This window comes from Hemicordylus capensis, chromosome 3 (assembly GCF_027244095.1).
Source record: "Hemicordylus capensis ecotype Gifberg chromosome 3, rHemCap1.1.pri, whole genome shotgun sequence".
NCBI lineage: Eukaryota > Metazoa > Chordata > Lepidosauria > Squamata > Cordylidae > Hemicordylus > Hemicordylus capensis.
In genome coordinates this window covers 346,575,834-346,597,918 of record NC_069659.1, presented here as the reverse complement: position 1 = coordinate 346,597,918, position 22,085 = coordinate 346,575,834, and the positions used below count along the sequence as shown (strand labels likewise).

Below are 22,085 nucleotides of genomic sequence, written 5' to 3'. Positions count from 1 at the left end.
AAGCAGATTCCTATATATCGGGGGTGGGTGGGTGTAACCACAAAAAGGAATTCACATTCTACCTCCATTACTGGCAAAGGCTGGCCTGGCTGGCCCGCAGAGACCTGTGGTGGGAAAGGGCAGCCACTCTGCCTGCCTCCTTCCTTGCTGCTGGGAGTGCTTCAGGCTTCAGCGAGGCCTACACGGAGGCCTCTCTGGAAGCCCTGCCCGATCAGCTGAGAGGCGGAGAGAGAAGGAGCTCTAGTAGCTTGCAGGCTGCTTAGATTGCCAGCCAGGAGGGCAAGCAGGAGAGGGGGCGAACAGGGCAAGTGGCTGAGGGGCCTTGGGGCTGGGCAGGTGGGCAATGGGGAGTCATGTGATGCGAAGGACACAGAACAAGGAATTAAGGGAACAATACAGGGAAGTACAGACAAGACAAACTGGAACACGGAAAAGATATAATTCCAAGAGCACAGTATCTGCTGCCAATGAAGTTGCAAACAGCAACTCAGCCATGAGAGACTGTTGAATATATAAGGCTCAACAGAACCAGGAACCAATCAGGCTTCCCTGAGTCAGCAGTTTGGCTTTCTTCCCTGTTATCTCCTGCACCTGCGTGAGTCCCTCTGAGCCTGCCTCTTGATACTTCGTCTCACTATAGGTGGCATCCCAGGCTCTTCCTCATCAGAATTCAAGTCTGGCAGCTGTTGAGAATCCTCAGGTCCCGAGTCTGGTTTCTCTGCCAAATCTTGCTGCTGTGGCTCACTAGCAGGCGAGTCTTCCTGCTCTGAGTCTTCTGATTCCGAAGTCTGAGCCATGACAACGATGTGGAGAGTGATGTGATAGAAAACAGATGAGTCCATTCATCCACAAAGGTGACATGGTGACCTCCGTTTGCGCTGTAGGTCTTTCTCAAGCGCAAAATGATCTTCACAAAATAATACTACTCCACATACTCCAGACTGCAATCTTTATGTCAGCAGCCACCTCTACTACTTCTGGAAATTTCATTCAGAAAAAAAGGTTCTTGTAAGGGGCTGTGGATGATCACACAGCTCATTTGGTTGGAAGCAGCCGAGTTGACCCTGAAGTACACCCTTTGCCATCCAGTGAGACCTTGGATGCTGCCCCAGCTTGCCTTGTGCTGCCCTTTGACTGGCAAGCCTTCCCAGCATCAGCAGTTTTGCAGGCACTGGTCCCAACTGCAAATGGGGTGGGATTGCCTGGAACAAACCAGACATTCACAAAGAGTTGGGGTTCAGAGGTACTATGCACCTCAGGGTAAGCAGCCCTTGTTTTGGCAGGCCTCAGGTTGCTGCCTTGGTATGGGTTCAGACAGCCACAGACAAGTCCGTGACCGAATTTGCAAGTAGGTTCCATGTTATACTGTGAAGCCTCCCTAAGTTCTGCAGGGAAAGAATAAATTGCACTGAGAGCAGTTCCTAAGAGCACAATCATAGATTCATAAACAATCAGCAGCAATCTTGGTTATTAATACAGATGCTTTACTTTGCTTCTATCTGAGTTTTCCAACACTGTGATAGATGTTTAAGGCAGCATTGTTGATAAGAGTGGGTCTTGTGGTAACAAGCATGAATTGTCCTCTTTGCTAAGTAGGGTCTGCCCTGGTTTGCATTTGAATGGGAGACTACATGTGTGAGCACTGTAAGATACTCCCCTCAGGGGATGGGGCTGCTCTGGGAAGAGCACCTGCCTGCTTGCATGCAGAAGGTTCCAAGTTCCCTCCCTGGCATCTCCAAGATAGGACTGAGAAAGACTCCTGCCTGCAACCTTGGAGAAGCTGCTGCCAGTCTGTGTAGACCATATTGAGCAAGATGGACCAATGGTCTGACTCAGTAGAAGGCAGCTTTCTATGTTCCTATGTAAGAGAATACTTCTTGTTGTGACCTCTGAAGTGTTTTTAGCTTGCTGATAATCAATTTCTCTTATAGGAGGAAGAGGGATAGATGGGGCACCGATCATCACCTTCCCCGAATACCCAGGTTTCAGTGAGATCCCTGATGAGGATTTTCTGAATGTTGTGACATATTTAACTAGCATTCCAAGGTAAGTCTGAGATTTATTGCAATCTTTCCTATGCCTGCAGCCTCAGATTTTCACTGAAGTTTTTAGGGCAAGCCCAAACAACATCTTCCCATGTTGACTTGTTCTCCCCTGACCGATGGTTTGTGTGGGAATCCACAGCCAGCAATAGCTCCATTCCTTGTCAGCCACACCAACTGGCAGGACTGAAGTTTATTCCCCCCCACCCCCAATTTCTATTTATTTATCAAATTTGTATGCCGCCCCCAACTTCTGTCTCTGGGTGGCTTACAACAACATAAAAACAAACCAACACACAAAAGTAAAAAACCTTTAAAAAATTCAAAACCACAATTAAAAAGCTTCGGTGAAAAGTTAAGTCTTTAATGACTTTTTAAAAGTTATCAGAGATGGGGAGGCTCTAATCTCAACAGGGAGTGCATTCCAGAGTGTCAGGGCAGCAACAGAGAAGACCAGTCTCTGCGTAGTCACCTGATGAGTTGGTAGCAGCTGCAGGCAGACCTCTCTGGATGATCTCAATGGGTAATGGGGCTCATAGAGAAGAAGATGTTCTCTTAGACACCCAGGGCCTAAGCTGTTTAGGGCTTTATGGGTTATAACCAGCACCTTGTATTTTGCCTGGAAACTTATTGGCAGCCAGTGTAACTCTTTTAGTATAGGAGTCATATGCTGTCTTTGAGATGACTCAGAGACTAACTTGGCTGCCACATTCTGTACTAATTGCAGTTTCCGGACTACGTACCAAGGCAGCCCCACATAAAGCACATTGCAGTAGTCATATATGGAGGTTACCAGCATATGAACCTCTTGTTCTGAGGTCATCTAGCTCAAGAAACAGACTCAGCTGGTAAATCAGTCAAAGCTGATAAAAAGCACCTTTAACCACCAGTGTTCCCTGTAATAAGGAATTGCAGATGTTCATCATCCACAGGCAAAGGTCATTGCTGGTGGGATTATGGGAATTGTAGTCAACAACATCTGCAAATCCCTGTTGCAGGGAACATTGCTGACCAACACCTCAACCTGGGACACAAGTTGAAATCCATTCACAATTTCTGTGCATATTTTGGAAGCTCAGCCCAGAATAAGTTCAAACAAAACAAAACTCTGCAATCCTTAGTTTGCATAGAAGCATAGAATTGTATGTCCAAAGAAGCTCCATATTGTTTGAAGACCTTCAGGATATATGAATCTTGGATCACATATAAAACTCATTCACTTGATCACAACTTGGGTAGGAGAAGTGTCCCACCCAAGTTTGGGAGCTGCATGTTTTCTGACCGTGTGTGAGGGATAAACAAGGGAGGAGGCACTGGCAGTGATCGTCAGCTAGCCTTCTTCCACTGGGTAGGAAGGCTTCTCCTCCTACCTCATCCAGCCGCTGGGTTCAGCTGCTGGGTAGGACATTGCCCTCCTACCCAGCAGATGGCTAGCTGTTACTGCCAGTGTCTCCTACTTTGTTTCCCCCTTGCACATTGGGTAGGGTGCTTTGCCTATACTCTTCCTTATGCTGGTGATACCCTACCTATATCCTTGGGTATGTATCCTTGCGATATTCTTGCTTATGCTGTTGAGCACTTTATTTCAGAAATAAATTTTGGTGACTCTTGTCTACAGCACCCGTAAATTGAGCAATGTGTTTTTTTTTTGCCTAACTCTCAAATTTCAGTATCAGTCCCTTAACTGCATTCAGTCACATATTCTGTAGGTAGACAAACAAGAGTCATTGTTGTAACTTCCATAGTTTTCAAGAAAACATACTTGAAAATATTCGCTCTTCAGACTCCATCACAGTTTTTAGAAAGCTTGTTAAATCTTGGCTTGTTATCCAGGCCTTTACATGATTGTTTTATTGCTGCTTCTGTGTGTTTTTATCCGTGTACAGTTTTCATGTTTGTATTTTATATATTTTAAATCAGATTTGCTGTCATATTTTTAGCTTAATACTTTTAACTGTCAGTTTTATTAAGTTTTTTTTTTAATTTGTAAACTGCCTCGGGATTGTTTTTAATGAAAGGTGGTTTTAATGCCTATTAAATTTAAGAATAAATAAATAAATAAATAAAATTAGCCTAGCAACAGTGGAGACTGACAATACACTCCCATTGGTTGCTGTGATCATGACTCCGTAACGCTGCTCATTTGTACTCTGATTGGCAGATGCAATTATGACATCATAACTCTGCTCGTTTGCTTGTTTGTGGGGCAAATGTACTGCAGCTGGTTTTACTCTGTCTTCTTCTAAGACCTAAGTTAGACCTTAGGTCATCTAACAGGTCCACATCTGGTGATTAAGGTGAACAAATGGGCAGTTGCTGGATATAGCAACTTTTCCCATGCTGCATGACGACTGCCAGTGTTGATCTCCTCACATTGCCTATCCCTGTCACTCAATGGGACATATCCTGGTGGTTTGCTCTGTGTGTGTGTGTGTGTGTGTGCCTTCCAAAGGGCAACTATAAAATTGCCTTAAAGCTAGAATCTTTGAAAATCTACAAAAAGCCATAAAAATGCTTTTTATGCTACCACCTTTTAACTGTATAGCTATCTTTTCCACAGCCTTAGGTATAGATTTTACTGTTTTTAATGTCATAGTTAACTTTATAGCTTGCTTATTTTCCTTCTATCTTATGCTGGTCAAAGACCAAAATAAAGACACAGATTAATTAAAAATTAACAAATTGCCAGGGACAGATGGAATCCATCCAAGAGTTCTGAAGCTGGAACACACATGTGAAATTGCTGATCTCCCAGTGCATAATTAATCTATAGAATTCTCTGTCATGGGATCTGGTGATGGCCCCTAGCTTGGGTGGCTTTAAAAGGGGTTTAGACAAATTCATATAGGACGAGTTTATCAATGGCTACTAGTCTGGTAACTATAGGCCACCTCCAGCCTCAGAGGCAAGGTGCCTCTCAATACCAGTTGTGGGGAGCAATAGCAGGAGAAAGGGTATGCACATACTTCTTGTCTGTGGGCTCCCAAGAGGCATCTGGTGGGCCACTGTGTGAAACAGGATGCTGGACTAGATGGGTATTCTTGGGCCTGACCCCAGCAGGGCTGTTCTTATGTAAAGAGTAAGCTGTAGTATTGTTTGCCCCACGAGAAAGGAGAGCTGGTCTTGTGGTAGCAAGCATGACTTTTCCCCATAGCTAAGCAGGGTCTACCCTGGTTGCATCTGAATGGGAGACTACATGTGTGAGCACTGCAAGAGATTCCCCTCAGGGGGATGAAGCCGCTCTGGAAAGAGCAGAAGGTTTCAAGTTCCCTCCCTGGCAGCATCTCCAAGAGAGGGCTGGGAGACATTCCTGCCTGCAACCTTGGAGAAGCCGCTGCCAGTCTGTGAAGACAATACTGAGCTAGATAGACCAATGGTCTGACTCAGTATATGGCAGTTTCCTATGTTCCTGTGTTCCTACAAATGAGCAGAGTTATGATGTATCTGCCAATCAGAGTGCATTTTCAGTGTCTCCCCAGGACTGCAGTTTTCAGTTAAATTTACAGTCCTTTTTTAAGAAAAACTGTAACAGCCACCTAACTAGGGAGCAAGAGGTGGCTGGTTCGAATCTCCGCTGACCCTCTGAAGGCCCATTATCTTTTTTTTTTGGCAAGAATTTTTGCTTTTATTAGTAATAGAAATAGAACCGGTTACATCTCTGAGACTGCCATAGTCATACAAGAATAAGAACAATGAGTTATCCACAGCAAAGAAAGCAAGGGGGGGGAAACACAGTAATAATATTTAAGCATACTTAAATGAGTAAATTCTGAAATTTAGTAATATAGCCAATTCATTCATTCATTCATTCATTCATTCAGTTTCTATACCGCCCTTCCAAAAATGGCTCAGGGCAGTTTACACAGAGAAATAACAAACAAATAAGATGGAACCCTGTCCCCAAAGGACTCACAGTGTAAAAATAAACATAAGATAGACACCAGCAACAGTCACTGGAGGTACTGTGCTGAGGGTGGATAGGGCCAGTTATTGGAAGAGATCTGTTTTAACAGTAGTTAATGTGGGAGTTATCTTATATTAGCCTTTCCTGTATGACCCTCACACTGCCAAAAAACAACAACTTCCAATCTTCTGATGAGATTCTGTTCCAAAATGTCATCACCTTAGGGGACTAGCTTAGCCTCCTTAGCCTAGCTTAGGAGCAGAGCCTTCTCTGTAGCAGCCCCCATGTTGTGGAACTCTCTGCTAAAAAGATCCATGCAGTCTTCTCCCTGGGTACTTTCTGAAAATGGTCAGAAAGTTCATTTTATGTTGTTAATCTTTGAAAATTAGCTGATTCCCACCCTTGCCCTAATATAGACCTTGTTACGCTGTTACTGGTTTTGTATTTCTGTTTGTTTTTCTGTGCTATTTCTTATCTTCTATCTATATATTTAATTCTCTAAGGCATATCCATGGCTAATCCCATGCGTGGCAGCTCTTGCGAGAGTTCACAAGCAGCAGCTGGATAGCCACGGGTACGCTGCTGCCGGCCATGGGCAGCGAGGGAAAGCACCAGCCGGGGAGGGAAAGGGCTGCCTGGCGAGGGAAAGCCAGGCCTGCGGGCGGGAAAGAAAAGTGTTGGGCACCTGCCAGACCAGCAATTGGGGAGGGAAGGGAAAGCAGACTGGGAGGGGGAGAACGGACTGGGGCTGAAGGGAAGGAGGAGAGACAGGGAGGACTAAGGGCGCAGATGCTCTGCACCAGGTCAGCTAGTTTGCTTTTATTCTGCTAGGTTGAAATGAAATGAAATGAAATACTTTATTACCATCATTGATCAGTTATATATACAAACAGAGGATACTGCATTCAGATAAGAAGTAAATCATACAGAATACACCAACATAGAAGCCTTATGTAACAACATCTAAAAAGAAGGACTAGAGGTTAGCTGTTGACGGATCTTAACAGCTACTGCACAAAATTTGGCAACCTTGTAGGTGGTCGAAGGTTTCTTATCTGCCAGGAGGAGTATGGTGTAAAATTCAGCAGTCCGGCTGGGGAAGTGTGATAGCAAGGGATAAATAAGATAGCACTGGCTATCATTATGAAAGGGACAAAACAACAACACATGGTGGACAGATTCAACTTCACCTGAGCCGCAGGAGCATAACCGACTTGCCAGAGGGGTTTTTCAAAAACCTTCCAGATAAAACCGCTGATGGTAAGGCATCATATCTTGCTCTTGGGGAACTCTGTGATGGCTTGGTAAAGAGAGGGACAATTGCTAGCTAGCAGGTTCCTGGTTGAAGTCACCAAGGTGCCCTCTTTTGGTCTCTGGGATAGAGCTTAAATCGTTCTGATGTTCAGTGTCCAAGATCCTCTGTTTGAGGATCTCCTTGGCCTGACTGTAATCTAATAATGACAAATGTTCAGCAGAGAAGCTGAGTGATGACAATTTACCCATCATTGCTCGTGTCCAGGTAGATTATCCTAAGCCAATAACTAAAATCCATGCTTTTGTTTCCACTCTCTGAAGGGCCATTTACAACCTCAATGCTGCGTTGGAGATACATGGAGGGGCCCTGAATACTGCTCTAATAAACTTGGATTATCTCCAGCAGCCTATAGTTAGTGTAGGGGCTCAGTTGTGAGCCGTACAAAAATTGGGCCAATGATTTAGCAGCAAATAACTTTAGTACTGCAGGGATAGCTTCTCTACCTTTGGGGCGAAGACGTCTTAATGTTGCTGAAGCATTTCTTTGTGCCTGTTGGGCAATGTAGTCCACATGGGCCTTCCATGACCCAGTGGCATGAAAAACCACAACCAGATATTTAAAACTATTTACCTGCCCTATACGATGGCCTTCTATATGCCAGTTAAATCTTGTAGGCGTCTTGGCAAAGACCATTACTTTGGTTTTCTGGAAATTAATTCCCAATTGATTGCCCTTCCCGTAAGTGGCCAAGAGCCTAAGCGCTCTCCTAAGGCCCACAGGAGTTCGTGAGATGATAGCAGCGTCATCTGCATTCAGCAGGATTGGGATAGCTGTGCCCGCAATAGTTGGCGAATGTAGCACTGGATCGGAGAGATTATCAGCTAGGGTATTTATGTAAAGATTAAACAGGGAGGGTGCCAAAATGCACCCTTGTTTAACTCCTTTACTAGTGGTTATTAAATGCGAAAGTGAGCCTTGAGGATTACATCTCACTCTTACACTGGTGTTATCATAGAGCTTCTGAATAAGAAAGAGTAAGCATCTATAGATATTAGTGTCTCTTAGTTTTCCCCAGAGGCTTATCCTCGAGACTGAATCAAAGGCTGCTTTGAAATCTACAAAGGCCACATACAAGGAAGACTTAGGTTTGTTGCTATATTTCTCAATTAGATGGCGTAATACCAGGGCATGGTCCATGGTGGACAGCCCTGTTCTACAGGTAAAACCAGCCTGTTCATCAACCAGTATACTTTCATTCTCCATCCAGTCTTGCAACTTCCAGTCTAAATGCCTCGCATAAAGCTTACAACACTCAACAGGCTAATTGGGCGATAGTTGGCAGGATCACATCTATCCCCCCTTTTAAATATGGGCACTATTGTGGCTATGCCCCAGTCTTCAGGTATGAGCCCAGTTTGATCTATGCATGTAAAGAGGGCTGCCAATACAGTGGCCAACCAATCTGCATTAAACTTAATCATTTGAGAAGAGATACGATCATAGCCCGAGGCCTTGCCAACTTTTAAGGAGTCAATAAGCTTCTTAACTTGGGCAACAGAAACAGGTGGCCAATCAGGGAGCGAGTCATTTTAAAAATCTACTGGGGCTAGTTCCTCCTCCTGGGCCTAATAGAGAGCTTTAGAGTATAATTTCCATGTCTCCATAGGGACCTGACTAGTCAAGTGGGAGGAATAATGCTCCGAGCAGCCAGCTGTAATATAAGAACATAAGAACATAAGAACAGCCCTGCTGGATCAAGCCCAAGAATGCCCATCTAGTCCAGCATCCTGTTTCGCACAGTGGCCCACCAGATGCTGCTGGAAGCCACAGGCAGGAGCTGAGGGCATGCCCTCTCTCCTGCTGTTACTCCCCTGCAACTGGTACTCAGCAGCATCCTGCCTTTGCAGCTGGAGGTGGCCCACAGCCCTCTGACTAGTAGCCATTGATAGACCTCTCCTCCATGAAGTCATCCGAACCCCTCTTAAAGCTATCCAGGTTGTTGGCTGTCACCACATCCTGTGGCAGAGAGTTCCACAAGTGGATCGCGCGTTGCGTGAAAAAGTACTTCCGTTTGTTAGTCCTAGACCTCCTGGCAATCAATTTCATGGAGTGACCCCTGGTTCTAGCGTTGTGTGAGAGGGAAAAGAATTTCTCTCTCTCCACTTTCTCTACACCGTGCATGATTTTATAGACCTCTATCATGTCTCCCCGCGGTCGTCTTTTTTTTCTAAACTAAATAGCCCCAGGTGTTGTAGTCTTGCATCATAAGGAAGGTGCTCTAGGCCCCTGATCATCTTGGTTGCCCTCTTCTGCACCTAATCCCGTTCTACAATGTCCTTTTTAAGATGTGGTGACCAGAATTGTACACAGTACTCCAGGTGTGGCTGCACAATAGTTTTGTATAAGGGCATTATAATGTTAGCCGTTTTATTTTCAACCCCCTTCCTAACGATCCCTAGCATAGAATTGGCCTTTTTCACAGCTGCCGCACATTGAGTGGACACTTTCAACGAGCTGTCCACCACGACCCCAAGATCCCTCTCCTGGTCAGTCACCGACAGCTCAGATCCCATCAGCATATACTTGAAGTTGCCAGAAGAGAGGGGAATTCTTCTCTCTAACTGAAGCAATCAGCCGCTGCCAGGACAACCTTTGAGCCTCTCTTTTCTTAGCTTTGATCAAGGAGTTATATTGTGTGTGCGCACAAATACAAATGTAAATGTTACAGTTAGGATGACAGCCACTCCCCGGCTTCCACCCGAATAATAGATGGTGGCGATAATCAGTATAATTATCTGCTTGTAACAAGGGAGTTACTAAAGGCTCCCTCAGCCAAGATTACCTTCCATCCACCCACAACAAAACAGTACTAATTTATGAATATTTACATATCACTTTTCAACAAAAGTGGAAGGAAGGGAGACGAGACAAGGAGGAAGTTGGCAGTGGAATGCACAGAGAGGATGTAAGAATGAGAACGCCTTGAAGAGGCAATGAGCCTTGAAAAGGAGTGGCCGCAGCATAAATGCACATGCAGGAGAGGAGAAAAGGAGGACGTAAGTTGGCAGGGAATGACGCAGGGACAAGGAAGAGCAAGGAGCTTGGATGAGGACAAGGAGCCTTGAAGAAAAACAGTGGTAACAAACATACACACAAGCACACATGGCAGCGGTGCAGCCATGCACATGCCAGTGACACCACTTGCATGTCACATCATGCGCACCTGGGTGTGACCCAAATGCCGGAAGGCATGTGCGTGTTCTCCAGGCTGCATTGGCTGGGTGCATTTATTTGCCTTTCTCTCCCTTGCTGGAGGGGGAGAAAAGGAATCCAGGCCATGCTCACATGCATGTGACATCATGGCAAAAGAGGTGTGGCCTGGATATTTTCCTCTCTCTCCAGCATGAGAGGGAGAGAAGGGGAAATAAACGCACCCGCTCAGCCAACACTGACTGGGAATGAATTCCAGAGGGCTCACATGGCCCTTCTGTGTTCCTTGAACCTGCCTGCTCCATGGTAGCTCCTCTTATGACATACGGTATGCTTCAGGCTGCTCTGCCTCAGCCAGCCAGCCCACCGGCTGCTAGCTGACAACAGGCTGGCTGGGCACACTGCTGACACTGAGCTTGCAATTGGCCGGGCTGTGTCAGAAGGATGGAAGCTTCAGAAAGGTCTCCTGGCAACCAGCTTTTAAGCTCCGAATTATAGGACTAATCTTAGGTCAATGAGATGCTTGCACTGAACGCAGATTCTAATGTCACAGGAAACTAGGATGATGCACTGTTTATATACTGCTCTTCAGCCAAAGTTCTCAAAGCGGTTTACATAGAAGAATAAGTAAAAAATAAACGAAATGGCTCCCTGTCCCCAAAGGGTCCACAGTCTGAAAAGAAGCAGATGGTGGACACCAGCAACAGCCACCGGAGGGATGCTGTGCTGCTGGGGCTGGACAGGTGTACAAATACGTTAAATAAATAAATAGACTACTGCACTATGGAGCCCCAAGCGCTGAATGTAGGATTTATAAATGCCGTAGAACTTCAGAGATGTTCTGCAGAACCAACTGTAGAAAACATTGATCTTTCTTTCTCTCTCACATGTATACTTAACAGGTCACGAATGGAACATATCCCTATATTTACATGCAGCATGCCATTTTTAACAAAGGTTGTCTGTCTTCCTTCATCCATCACAAACTAAATCAAATATTTACAAACTTGAGGGTGGTTTTTAAAAAAATCATCTAAATAGATTTTTGCTACCTTAAGTGGCGCAGCAGGGAAATGCTTGACTAACAAGCAGAAGGTTGCCAGTTCGAATCCCCGCTGGTATGTTTCCCAGACTAAACACCTATATCAGGCAGCAGCGATATAGGAAGATGCTGAAAGGCATCATCTCATACTGTGCGGAAGATAGCAATGGTAAACCCCTCCTGTATTCTACCAAAGGAAACCACAGGATTCTGTGGTCACCAGGAGTCGAAAAGGCTCAACGGCACACTTTGCCTTTAAATCAAATTTTATCCCACCTCCTCCTCCAAAGGACTCGTGGTGGTGTACATGCCTCCCTTTTTTTTTTTTTTACAATAACCTTGCAACATGGGCTAGGTGATGGTGATGACTGCTTGGGAACATAGGAAGCTGCTATTTACCGAATCATACCATTGGTCCATCTTAGTTCAGTACTGTTTACACAGACTGGCAGTGGCTTCTCCAAGGTTACAGGCTGAATTCTCTCTCAGCCCTATCTGGAGATGCCAGGGAGGGAACTTGGGACCTTCTGCTCTTCCCTGAGCAGCCCCATCCCCTAAGGGGAATAGCTTTCAGTGCTCATGCACATAGTCTCCCATTCAGATGCAAACCAGGGCAGGCCCTGCTTAGCAAAGGGGACAATTCATGCTTGCTACCACAAGGCCAGCTCCATAATATCTTACAGTGCTCACACATCTTCTAGTCTCCCATTCAAATGCAAATCAGGCCAGGCCTTGCTTGCTACCAGAAGATCAGCTCGGCTCCTATTCTCAGGAAAATGCAGCTTTGTGATGTGGTAGGAGGCACACCTGGGTGTGCAAAAGGAGACAGGCAATCTGAAGGCTGCCCCCTTGCCTCCCACCCCGATCACCATGCCTATGCTTAAAAGGAAGCAAGCGGGGAAGAGTATATAGTCCGTGTGGTATATTTAGCCACCTGGTTTCACTTCCTTTGCTGCTTCTAAAATACATCTGCTTCACCTCAAGACCTCAGCAACGGCTTTCTGACCCCTTGTGGCTCAGTGAGTGACATGGTGAGCAAGAAAGACTCATTGAACTCAGTAGGACGTCCTCTCAGGTGAGCGTGCCTAAGACCGCAGCCAGCGACAGCTACTAGGAGTCTAGGAGGAAGTGACCCAGAAAAAGGCTGTGTCAGTTTGTACAACCATTTTACAATGCTATAACTAGGCATTTCCTTCTATCCCACCCCTGGGAACTGGCACAGGGTCACGACAGGCTAACGATGGCTGAGGACCTTATAAGGAGACAACTGCTGAAATTTGAAGCTCCCTTGCTCAGATAGACTGCTGCTGTTCAGATGCTGTTGTGCAAAGTGTCCAGTGTGTAGTGGTTAGAGTGCCGGACTAGGACCGGGGAGACCCGAGTTCAAATCCCCATTCAGCCATGATACTTGCTGGGTGACTCTGGGCCAGTCAGTTCTCTCTCAGCCTAACCTACTTCACAGGGTTGTTGTGAAAGAGAAACTCAAGTATGTAGTACACTGCTCTGGGCTCCTTGGAGGAAGAGCGGGATATAAAATGAAATGAAATAAATAAATAAATAAATAAATAAAATAAAGCTTTGCAATGGATGAAGGAAGGCCCCTTTTCTTAAAAACGTCATTTTGCATGTCACATTTGCCTGGTGATGTTTCTCCTTCTCCGAACGGTATGAACGGTACTTGGTGGGTGAATGCATTGTTAGGCTGCAGGCACAGAGCCAATGAGAAGCTGCAACAATGTGCAAATCCTGTCTGGCTTGCTGCCCTCACTAAGCCTCTGAGCTCCAACAGGGTGCTCACCCACCATCTTGCTTTTTCACACACCGTTTTGAGAATATGCAAGAGCTGTTCACATGCTCTAGACTGGGGTAGCAGAAGCCTCTTGCCCTAGCTCAGGGGTTGTGTGTGCTCCCGATATTTGATCACCTGTCAGTTAAAAACAAGATGTTGGAGGCATCCTCCTTAGCACATGAGCACAAACAGCGCCTCTGACCTTTGACGGCCATTTTTAACCTTGGTCTAGAACAGGGGTGGACAAACCTGGCTGTCTGTACCCTGGCCTAGGATGCACTGAAGGCAAGTACCTTGTTGTCTCTACCCATTGCAGCCCCAGTTCCTCCTTGCTTGTGGTAGCAGATCTTCTGAGTTATGCCCTGGAGACATAAAAAAAGGGGAAATGCAACTCATATTTTTCTATTCTGTGGCACCCACACAATGGGGAAATGCTCCCTAATTGTAACAGCAGCGCTACTTGTAAGGAAGTATCAATACGATGAGAATGAACACAAGCCCACTCCCCAAATCCAGGAAAACACCGATGGTGCTCTGAGAACCCGCTGCTGAATGATTTGTTTGTGCAAAGAGAGGGTTGCATATTTTCCTAGTCTTCTGAGCCCATCCTTGATTGTAACCATTTGCTCTGAGCAGACCTGCAGAGAAGGAATGAGGTTTTCTAACGTACTTCAGCCTGACCTGTAGGCAATTATGAGGATATGGAAAAAGGAACTCCTTTTGAGTATCATTTTTATTTTCATTTTCACTGAAAATGTCAGAAGTCACCAGTATCTTTGAAACAAAGAAGTGATATCTTAATAACTTTGCAGACTCCAGTCTTCTTCTAAATCAAGGCTTCTCCCACAAGAAATGGCTATAGGGTCGTATCAAAATCTTAGCAGCTCTTGTCTCATCGACCTGAACAATTATGTAAGAAGCAGGGGCATACCAAGGTTGGAGTGGGCCCAGAGATGAGATTTTAAAATGGGCCCCCCACTGACTTGGCATGTGGGGGCCAAGGTCAATTTTTAGGGTGCTGATTATTAAAGTAATGCTTAATATTAATTAATTAAATCAAATTAAAATGAATTTAATTACAATTTAACTTTTGTTGGCAGGCTCAGATTAATTTAAAATTAAATTTCATTCTAATAAAATAAATAAATACACTTGTTAAAAAGAAAAACAGCAGAGGCTCCTCCATGGATTCACAGCCTTCTTGATAATTCACAAACTTGAAAATAGTGCATTTGTAAGGAAAAATAATACAGGCCCCCATGGTTTCACAGTTTATTATTCATACAAATCACCCCACTTAACATGGAGCACTAGACTCACCTCAGAGCTGACAGGGCACCTCGGCTTGTTCCCCAGGTGGGGGCAGTAGTGATGGCATGAGCTGCTCTCAGCCTGCTGTTGCAGCTGGCCAGTGTACACAGCAGGCGGCGGCACCCGCCAGCCAATGAGAGCCTCTGTGAGCCCTGGCACCAGAGAAAGCCAGCTGGGCGGGACCAGGGAGGGGAAGGAGGAGCCTAGGAGGCAAAAGAGAGATGGAGAAAGGAGGGAGGGAGAGAGCAGGGGCGTAGCTATAATTGAGCGAAAGGGTTCAAAGATCATGGGCCCCCAGCTCCTGAGGGCCCTCCAGGTCCACCTCTCCCAGTTTTCCTTATTATCTCCCTCACTCTGGGGGGCCACCAGAGAGAGGAATGAACACGGCCCCCTCTCCCCTAGCTACACCCCTGGGAGAGAGGGAATACTGGAAGGAACTTAGGAATACCGAAGGAAGCCCAGGCAGTGGGCTGCAATTGGGCGGGCACAGGGATGGATGGATCATGTGACTTGCCTCTGGGGGGTCCTTTAAGGCAGCAGGCCAGGAGACAACTGGCTCCCCTTGCCTAATGGATGGTACGCCCATGGTAAGAAGCTGCCTTAAACTGAGTCAGACTTTTGGTCCTTCTAGCTAAGTATTGTCTACCCTGACTGGCAGCGGTTCTCCAGCCACTTTCAGACAAGAGACTTTCTCAGTCCTACCTGGAGATGTCAGGGATTGAACCTGGGGCTTTCAGTATGCAAAGCAGATGCTTTACCTTTGAGCTAGAGACCCACCCTTAATTGTATCACTCCCCAGCTCAGGTCTGGTCCCAGGTTTTTGTGAGATGTTGTGTGACCAGAATATCATTGGGTCCACTTTTGTATTGTCCCTCTGGCACCTCCCCTTCCTCCTCTAACCACACCCCTTCCCCTTTGCCCCTTCAAACTAAAACAGGTGTTTGATTCTTATCACTTCTGAGCACGCAAACAGATCTCAATATGACTTTAAAACTGAACTGCCTTTGGACCATTTTAACTGCGGCAAAAGTACAGCTGTGATAAAAGGCATGAGCGCTATGCAAAACCTCCATATTCAGAGGAATCAGAGGAATGCTACCTCTGAATGCCAGCTGTGATGGCTAAGTATCCTAAGTATCCTAAGTGCCTTCCTGATAAAGAATAGAAGAATGCCCTTACGTAAGCTCCCACTGATTTCTGAGAAGAGACAGAGATGTGGCAGAAACCTCTTAACCATGTCACCAGCTTCCTAGATGCTATTTCATGCACATGCTGCGGTCAGTTACCACTTGGAAATGTGTAATTGTGTTCACTCACCCTTTAGGCTGCAATCCTAGGCATACAGGCTGACAACCTAAGGAAGCACCAGTGCTTCTTGCAAGACAATGTAGACTAACACAGTTCTGCTGTTTGTATGAGACAGAGGATTTTGCCAACCTTCCCTGCCCTCAGAAGTGCTCCCTGCAACTCAGGAGTAGAGCTGTACAACTCTCAGGAACCTTCGTCTGGGTCTTGGGGGAGGGTGCTTCCGAGGACAGGGGAGATTAGCAAATGTCCTCTTCTGTGGCTATGGACGCTGTATTATTTTGGTACATAGGCTCAGGAACACATTTTTATACTGTTCAAAACTCACATCTCTGGGCGGTTTACAATAAAGCAACACAGATTAAAACAAAGATTAAAACATTAAACAAATTAAAAAACAAGTTCTAGTAAGAACTAATTAGCCTACTTTCCTTTCACTGTCTCTACAACTGGACTAAATTTGGTTCAAATCAAGGTCCACAAGTTAAATCTCTTGCACCTCAAATTTTAATGCGTCCGCCATCTTGGATCAGGGTGGATGACATCATTACAAACGACACCATTGAGGTGTCCCTGTGTGTTACTCACTACAACTGTTCCAAATTTGGTTCAAATCATTAAGGGGATGTAAAATAAAACTGCTAATATTATAATGCCCTTATACAAATGTATGGTATGGCCATAATTAATATGCTGCCTAATATGAAATCTCAAGGCTGTCTACAAAATTAATAACATAATACAAAATATAAACATTTAAAATTCATAAAAAGATAAAAATCATAATAGATGAAAACATATTAAAAAATTAAAAATTAGATCTCTTTTAAAAGCGTGTGAAAATAGGTATGTCTTCCAGGTCCTCCTGAAAACAGAGACGGAGATGCTCTTATTTCAGCAGGGAGCACGTTCCAAAGCCCTGGGGCAGCCACAGAGAAGGTCCGGTCCCGGGTTGCCACCAAACGAGTTGGCGGCAACCGTAACCAGACCTCTCCAGATGATCTTAATAGGCGACAGGGTTCACAACAGAGAAGGCACTCTCTTAAGTATTTGGAGTACTCTGTACAGTTCTGGTCACCATATCTTAAGAAGGATATTATAGAACTAGAGAGGCAACTAAAGAGAGACATGACTGAGGTGTATAAAATTATTCGTGGAGTGGAGAGGGTGGACAGAGATACATTTCTCCCCCTCTCTCACAACTCTAGAACCAGGGGTCACCCCATGAAACTGATTGACAACAAATTTAGGACTGACAAAAGAAGTACTTTTTCACACAGCACATCATTAGCCTATGGAATTCTCTGCCACAGGATGTGATGACAGCAGCCTAGATGGCTTTAAGAAGGTAAATTCAGGGAGGACCAATCTATCATAAGAACAGCCCTGCTGGATCAGGCTCAAGGCTTATCTAGTCCAGCATCCTGTCTCACACAGTGGCCCACCAGATGCAGTGGCTGCTAGTCTGAGGATGATAGGCTAGACATGCATTTTAGATGCCTCTAAATCCCAGTTGCAGGGGAGCCACAGCAGGAGAGGGGGCATGCCCTCAGCTCTTGCTTGTGGGCTTCCCAGGGGCATCTGGTGGGATGCTGTGTGAAGCAGGATGCTGGACTAGATAGGCCTGGGGCCTGATCCAGCAGGGCTGTTCTTATGTTCAAATCTGCTCCTTCTTCTATATGGCAGCCCTGTGGATATTTGAAGACAACTATCATTAGTCTTCTCTTCCCCAGGCTAAACATCCCCAGCAACTTCAACCATTCCTCTCAGGATTTGATTTCTAGACCCCTTCTTGCTATGGTAATAATTGTATGTAGCTCAGGTCCACTAGGTGGCACTGTGTGGGGAGAAAGGGAAGGTTCAGAAAGGGAAGATTAAAGTTAGTTTCTGTTTTAGCTCAGCATGGTGTCCAGGCTCTTTGTTAACTCCACATGATGTCAGAGTGGGGAATAACTGTTTGCAGGGCACTGCAAACATCATTATGGAAACAGGGAGATACAGAATCAAGTCTCCTCTGAACCTGTTCCAGTTTATCAATGCCCTTCTTAAAATGTGGAGCCCAGAATTGGTCACAGGATTCCAAGTGAAGTCTGCCCAGCATATCATAGAGTGGAAAGATAAGAGGCACTAACAGAGACAGTGGCTGACATACAGACTAAGTTACTCAATAGTAATAAGGCATTATTATAAAGGATTACTTCAGGGGTCCTCAAACTTGGGTCCCCAGCACTGTTCCCTCTAACAGGGATTTCCAGATGTTGTTCACTATAACTCCTAGCATCCCTAGCTGCAATTGCCCTTGGCTGGGAATTATGGGAGTTGTAGTCAACAAAATCTCCTACTGCTTTGGGGTTGTGCTTGTGCAGAGGGTAGCCTTGAAACTGTCACTCACATCTTGCTGTATTGTCCTTTATATCATGATTCTAGGAGAGAATTATTGGCTCCTATTTTATAGCAGTTCCCTGGTAGGCCTGATTCCTTTTATCTTAACTACTGCCTGGCTGACACTAATGACGAAGTCACCAGGATAGTGGCTAGGTTCATTTATGGGGCTATGAGACAGACATCCCGCCATGGTTCTCTATAATGTATTTCTAGTTATCTGCATATCTGTTTTTATATTTTTTTTATATTCTTAGTGATATTTATTGTACTGCTGTATGTTCTTCCTATTGTTTTCTTTCTGGTTGGCTTAAGGCTGTAATAAAATTGATTCTGATTCTGATTCTAGTCAACAAAATCTGGGAATCCCTGTTAGAGGGTACACTGTTCCCCAGATATTGTTGGGCTCTTAACTGTTAGCCCTGCTAACTGAGCAGAGAGGCACCATTTTAAAGTGGTGATTCTCTTTATTTAGCAGGGGGAGAGCAACTGGCCCTATCCAGCCCCAGCACAGCATTCCTCCAGTGGTTGTTGCTGGTGTCTGTCTAAAGTTTCCTTTTGAGATTGTGAGCCCTTTGGGGACAGGAATTTTGAGCCCTTTGGGGACAGGGAGCCATTTTCTTTATTCATTTCTATCTGTGTAAGCCGCGTTGGGAGCATTTTTTAAGGGCTGTATATAAATATCCATCATATTTAAATATCCGTTATATTCCTATCCCACCATCCCCAGCCAGAACGGCCAGAGGCCATATTGGAGTTGTAGTTGAACAGCATCTGGGGACCCAAGTTTGAGAACCCCTGGATTGCTTAATCTTAATGGGAAAGCCCAGGTAATTTAGTCTGAATGTCAGCCTGTGTGTATGTATATGTGTTTGTGTGTGTGATAAATGGGTGTGGTTAAACAAGGAGGCCTGGGATTCACCCGGCCAAGTCCAGCCATAGCTGCAAACATAGTCTTGCTTGATGAATGTCATCCAAATTTGCCAGATATTCTCCCGTGGTTCTGAAGTGGGGCAGTTTTTAGTTTGGAGAAAGTGCCTCCTGTTCTTTGGAAGGCATTCCCCTTGCAGAGAACTGACTCCAGGGGGAGAAGTTTTCCTTGAAATAATGCCTTCCCCACCCCCAGAACCATTGGCTGACATTCAGACTAAGCTGCTCAGTAGTGCTACTCAGGAATTACAATACAGGACTACCTAATTCCAGTAGGACTACTCAGAAGTAATTTCGTCTGTCGGTCGCCAAAAGAGGAATTCACTGCAAGTTCAAATTCCCCTAAACTCTTCCTACAGATGTGTGGGGGGATGATGACAAATTAATGTTTTCCTGCCTGCTCAATGGGCCTGTGCTTGAACCCCAAAATGTCATGTCCTCCAGGGCCTTTTGGGGGGGAGGGGTAATTGCCCTAGAGCAGGCCTGCACAACATAAGGCTTGGGAGCCGGATTTGGCCCACAGGGATTATTTTACTGGCCCCCAGGTATCCTGCAGCAACACAGCAGCCGGAAACTGCCTTGTTGTGCCATCCTGTGCATGCTTTCTCAGAAATATGCTCCATGGTGTGTCCAGTGAGGCTTACTCCCATGTAAGCATGCCTAGCATTGCAGCCTGAAAGCAACAACAATTTAGGGAGAGGAGAGGACTTGGCATTTGGTTGGGGCTGGCATGCATTCTAGGGGGCCACGCTGATTGAGCAAGGACAGGATCTATTCTCTGGCCACTATCCTTGGTTAAAACTATGGGTCCAATTGATGTGAATTTGGTTCATCCCTGGGTCCACCTTTTAGTCAATCAAACAGACTCAGTGGGAATCATTTAGAGGCTTTTATTGCTACTGCAGTTTTAGCAATAGGTAATCAGTAGGCTTACGCTCTCAAACTGATTACAGTTTGGTTATAGGTGCATCTTATATTTATACAAACAATCTGAATGATGCTGACACCCTAGACACAGTATACGTGACAACAAAATGGTGGTCTGAGTATCTAGTACGCATGCGAATGATTCATTGTTCATCTGGTGATTACTCCTTATTTGGTTAAATCCTGTTTTCTTAACTGTCAGCAAAGAACAGTGAGAACCTTGTGAGAACCAAGTTTCATAGATACAATTTAGTGGAGAGAGAAAACGACGTTGAGCATGAGAGGCCGTGATGTCCCTGAGCTGGGCTGGGGTTACTTTAAGTTAGAGTGAGGTTTTCTAAGTAAAATGGAGTTGCTTTGGTTTTCTAAACACATCACATTGACAGGGGGAATAGATCCACAAGTAACTAATAATATTTAATTTTAATGTAATAATGTGTTAAAAATTTGATCTTGGCCCCTGCACACCAGGCTGTGGATAATTCCGGCCCACCAGGGCATTTGAGTTGTGCAGCCCTGGCCTAGAGCCTCACAAGTGGAGGGATAAGCCAAAATATTGCTCCAAGGGGACAATTGCCCCAGAGGCCCTCACTTGGAGGGCCCCCATCCAATGTATGGTTGTGTACTGAAATGATCAGATTGATCCTTTTCATTCAAGGCAATAAAAATAATAGGTTAAAATATAACCCCAGGGATCAAGTGTTATTTCAGTATTTTGGTTACTACCTTGACACAGGAATCACGGGTGGAACCACTCTTGTGCGAACGGGTTCAGGCTGCCGAGTTTCAGGGGCTGCACCTTGCTCCCCAGATGCACCCCTGCATCTGGCGTCTGGCATCAGATGCAGGGGCGTTATTTTGCTTGTAAACGGGGCCATGTGGCCCCGTTCGCTAGCGAAACGAACGCCGTGTTCGCAGCATGGCCGGGAATGACTCTCCCTGCCTTTAAAAAGCATGTGAATAAAAGTACCTGAATACAGATCTGTACCTGTGTACACTGTGCACATGATCGTGTTGAACCTAATGTCTGAATAAAGCTCTGCTCTGAGACTGTTTAGGCCCTAAGGAGATCAAGCAGGCCCAACCACTCCCACCGGGCACAGGCGTCTGCTGCAAAACTGAAACTGTTACCCCAGTTCAGTGGTGTAGGGAGGCCAGCGGCAGCCCTGGTTCAGCCCCCCGCCAGTCAGATGCAGGGGGTGTGGTTTTGCTTGCAAATAGGGCTGCACACCCCGTTTGTGAGTGTGCAGGTTCCGGGGTCAGATGCAGGGGGATGAACATAAGAACAGCCCTGCTGGATCAGGCCCACGGCCCATCTAGTCCAGCATCCTGTTTCGCACAGTGGCACACCAGATGCCGCTGGAAGCCACAGGCAGGAGTTGAGGGTGTGCCCTCTCTCCTGCCATTACTCCCCTGCAACTGGTACTCAGAGGCACCCTGCCCTTGATGCTGGAGGTGGCCCACAGCCCTCCGACTAGTTGCCATTGATAGACCTCTCCTCCATGAAGTCATCCAAACCCCTCTCAAAGCCATCCAGGTTGTTGGCTGTCACCACGTCCTGTGGCAGAGAGTTCCACAAGTGGATCACCCGTTGTGTGAAAAAGTACTTCCGTTGGTTGGTCCTAGACCTCCTGGCAACCAATTTCATGGAGTGACCCCTTGTTCTAGTGTTGTGTGAGAGGGAAAAGAATCTCTCTCTCTTCACTTTCTCCACACCATGCATGATTTTATAGACCTCTATCATGTCTCCCCGCAGTCGTCTTTTTTTCTAAACTAAAAAGCCCCAGGGGTTGTAGTCTTGCCTCATAAGAAAGGTGCTCCATTGCTGGGGCACGAGATGTGGCCCCTGAGCACGGCGGCCCGGGTTCTTTGGATGCAGTGGTAGTTCCACCCCCTCCCCTGCCCTTCCACATGGCCATCTCATTCTGAGGCCTTCAGAGTTTGCCTCTTAAAGGGACATTATGCAACATGTGCCATTTCCCCCACAA

The 22,085-nt window shown here is 45.7% G+C and overlaps 1 protein-coding gene across 16 annotated transcripts in view; it reads left to right on the top strand.

The window, feature by feature from the left end:
• MCF2L2 (MCF.2 cell line derived transforming sequence-like 2) overlaps nt 1-22,085 on the top strand; it is a 440,334-nt gene that overhangs the window by 102,882 nt on the left and 315,367 nt on the right. For 15 of the 16 annotated variants that reach the window (XR_008318527.1, XR_008318525.1, XM_053304949.1 and 12 more), the window contains exon 3: nt 1,932-2,046. Coding sequence is in view for 14 of the 16 variants with exons in the window: in XM_053304949.1 (XP_053160924.1) it covers nt 1,932-2,046 (115 nt within the window). In the remaining 2 variants the exon portion in view is untranslated. Of the gene's footprint in view, nt 1-1,931; nt 2,047-18,930; nt 19,071-22,085 lie in introns of those variants that run through there. The other variant, XM_053304951.1, reaches the window with a different exon arrangement.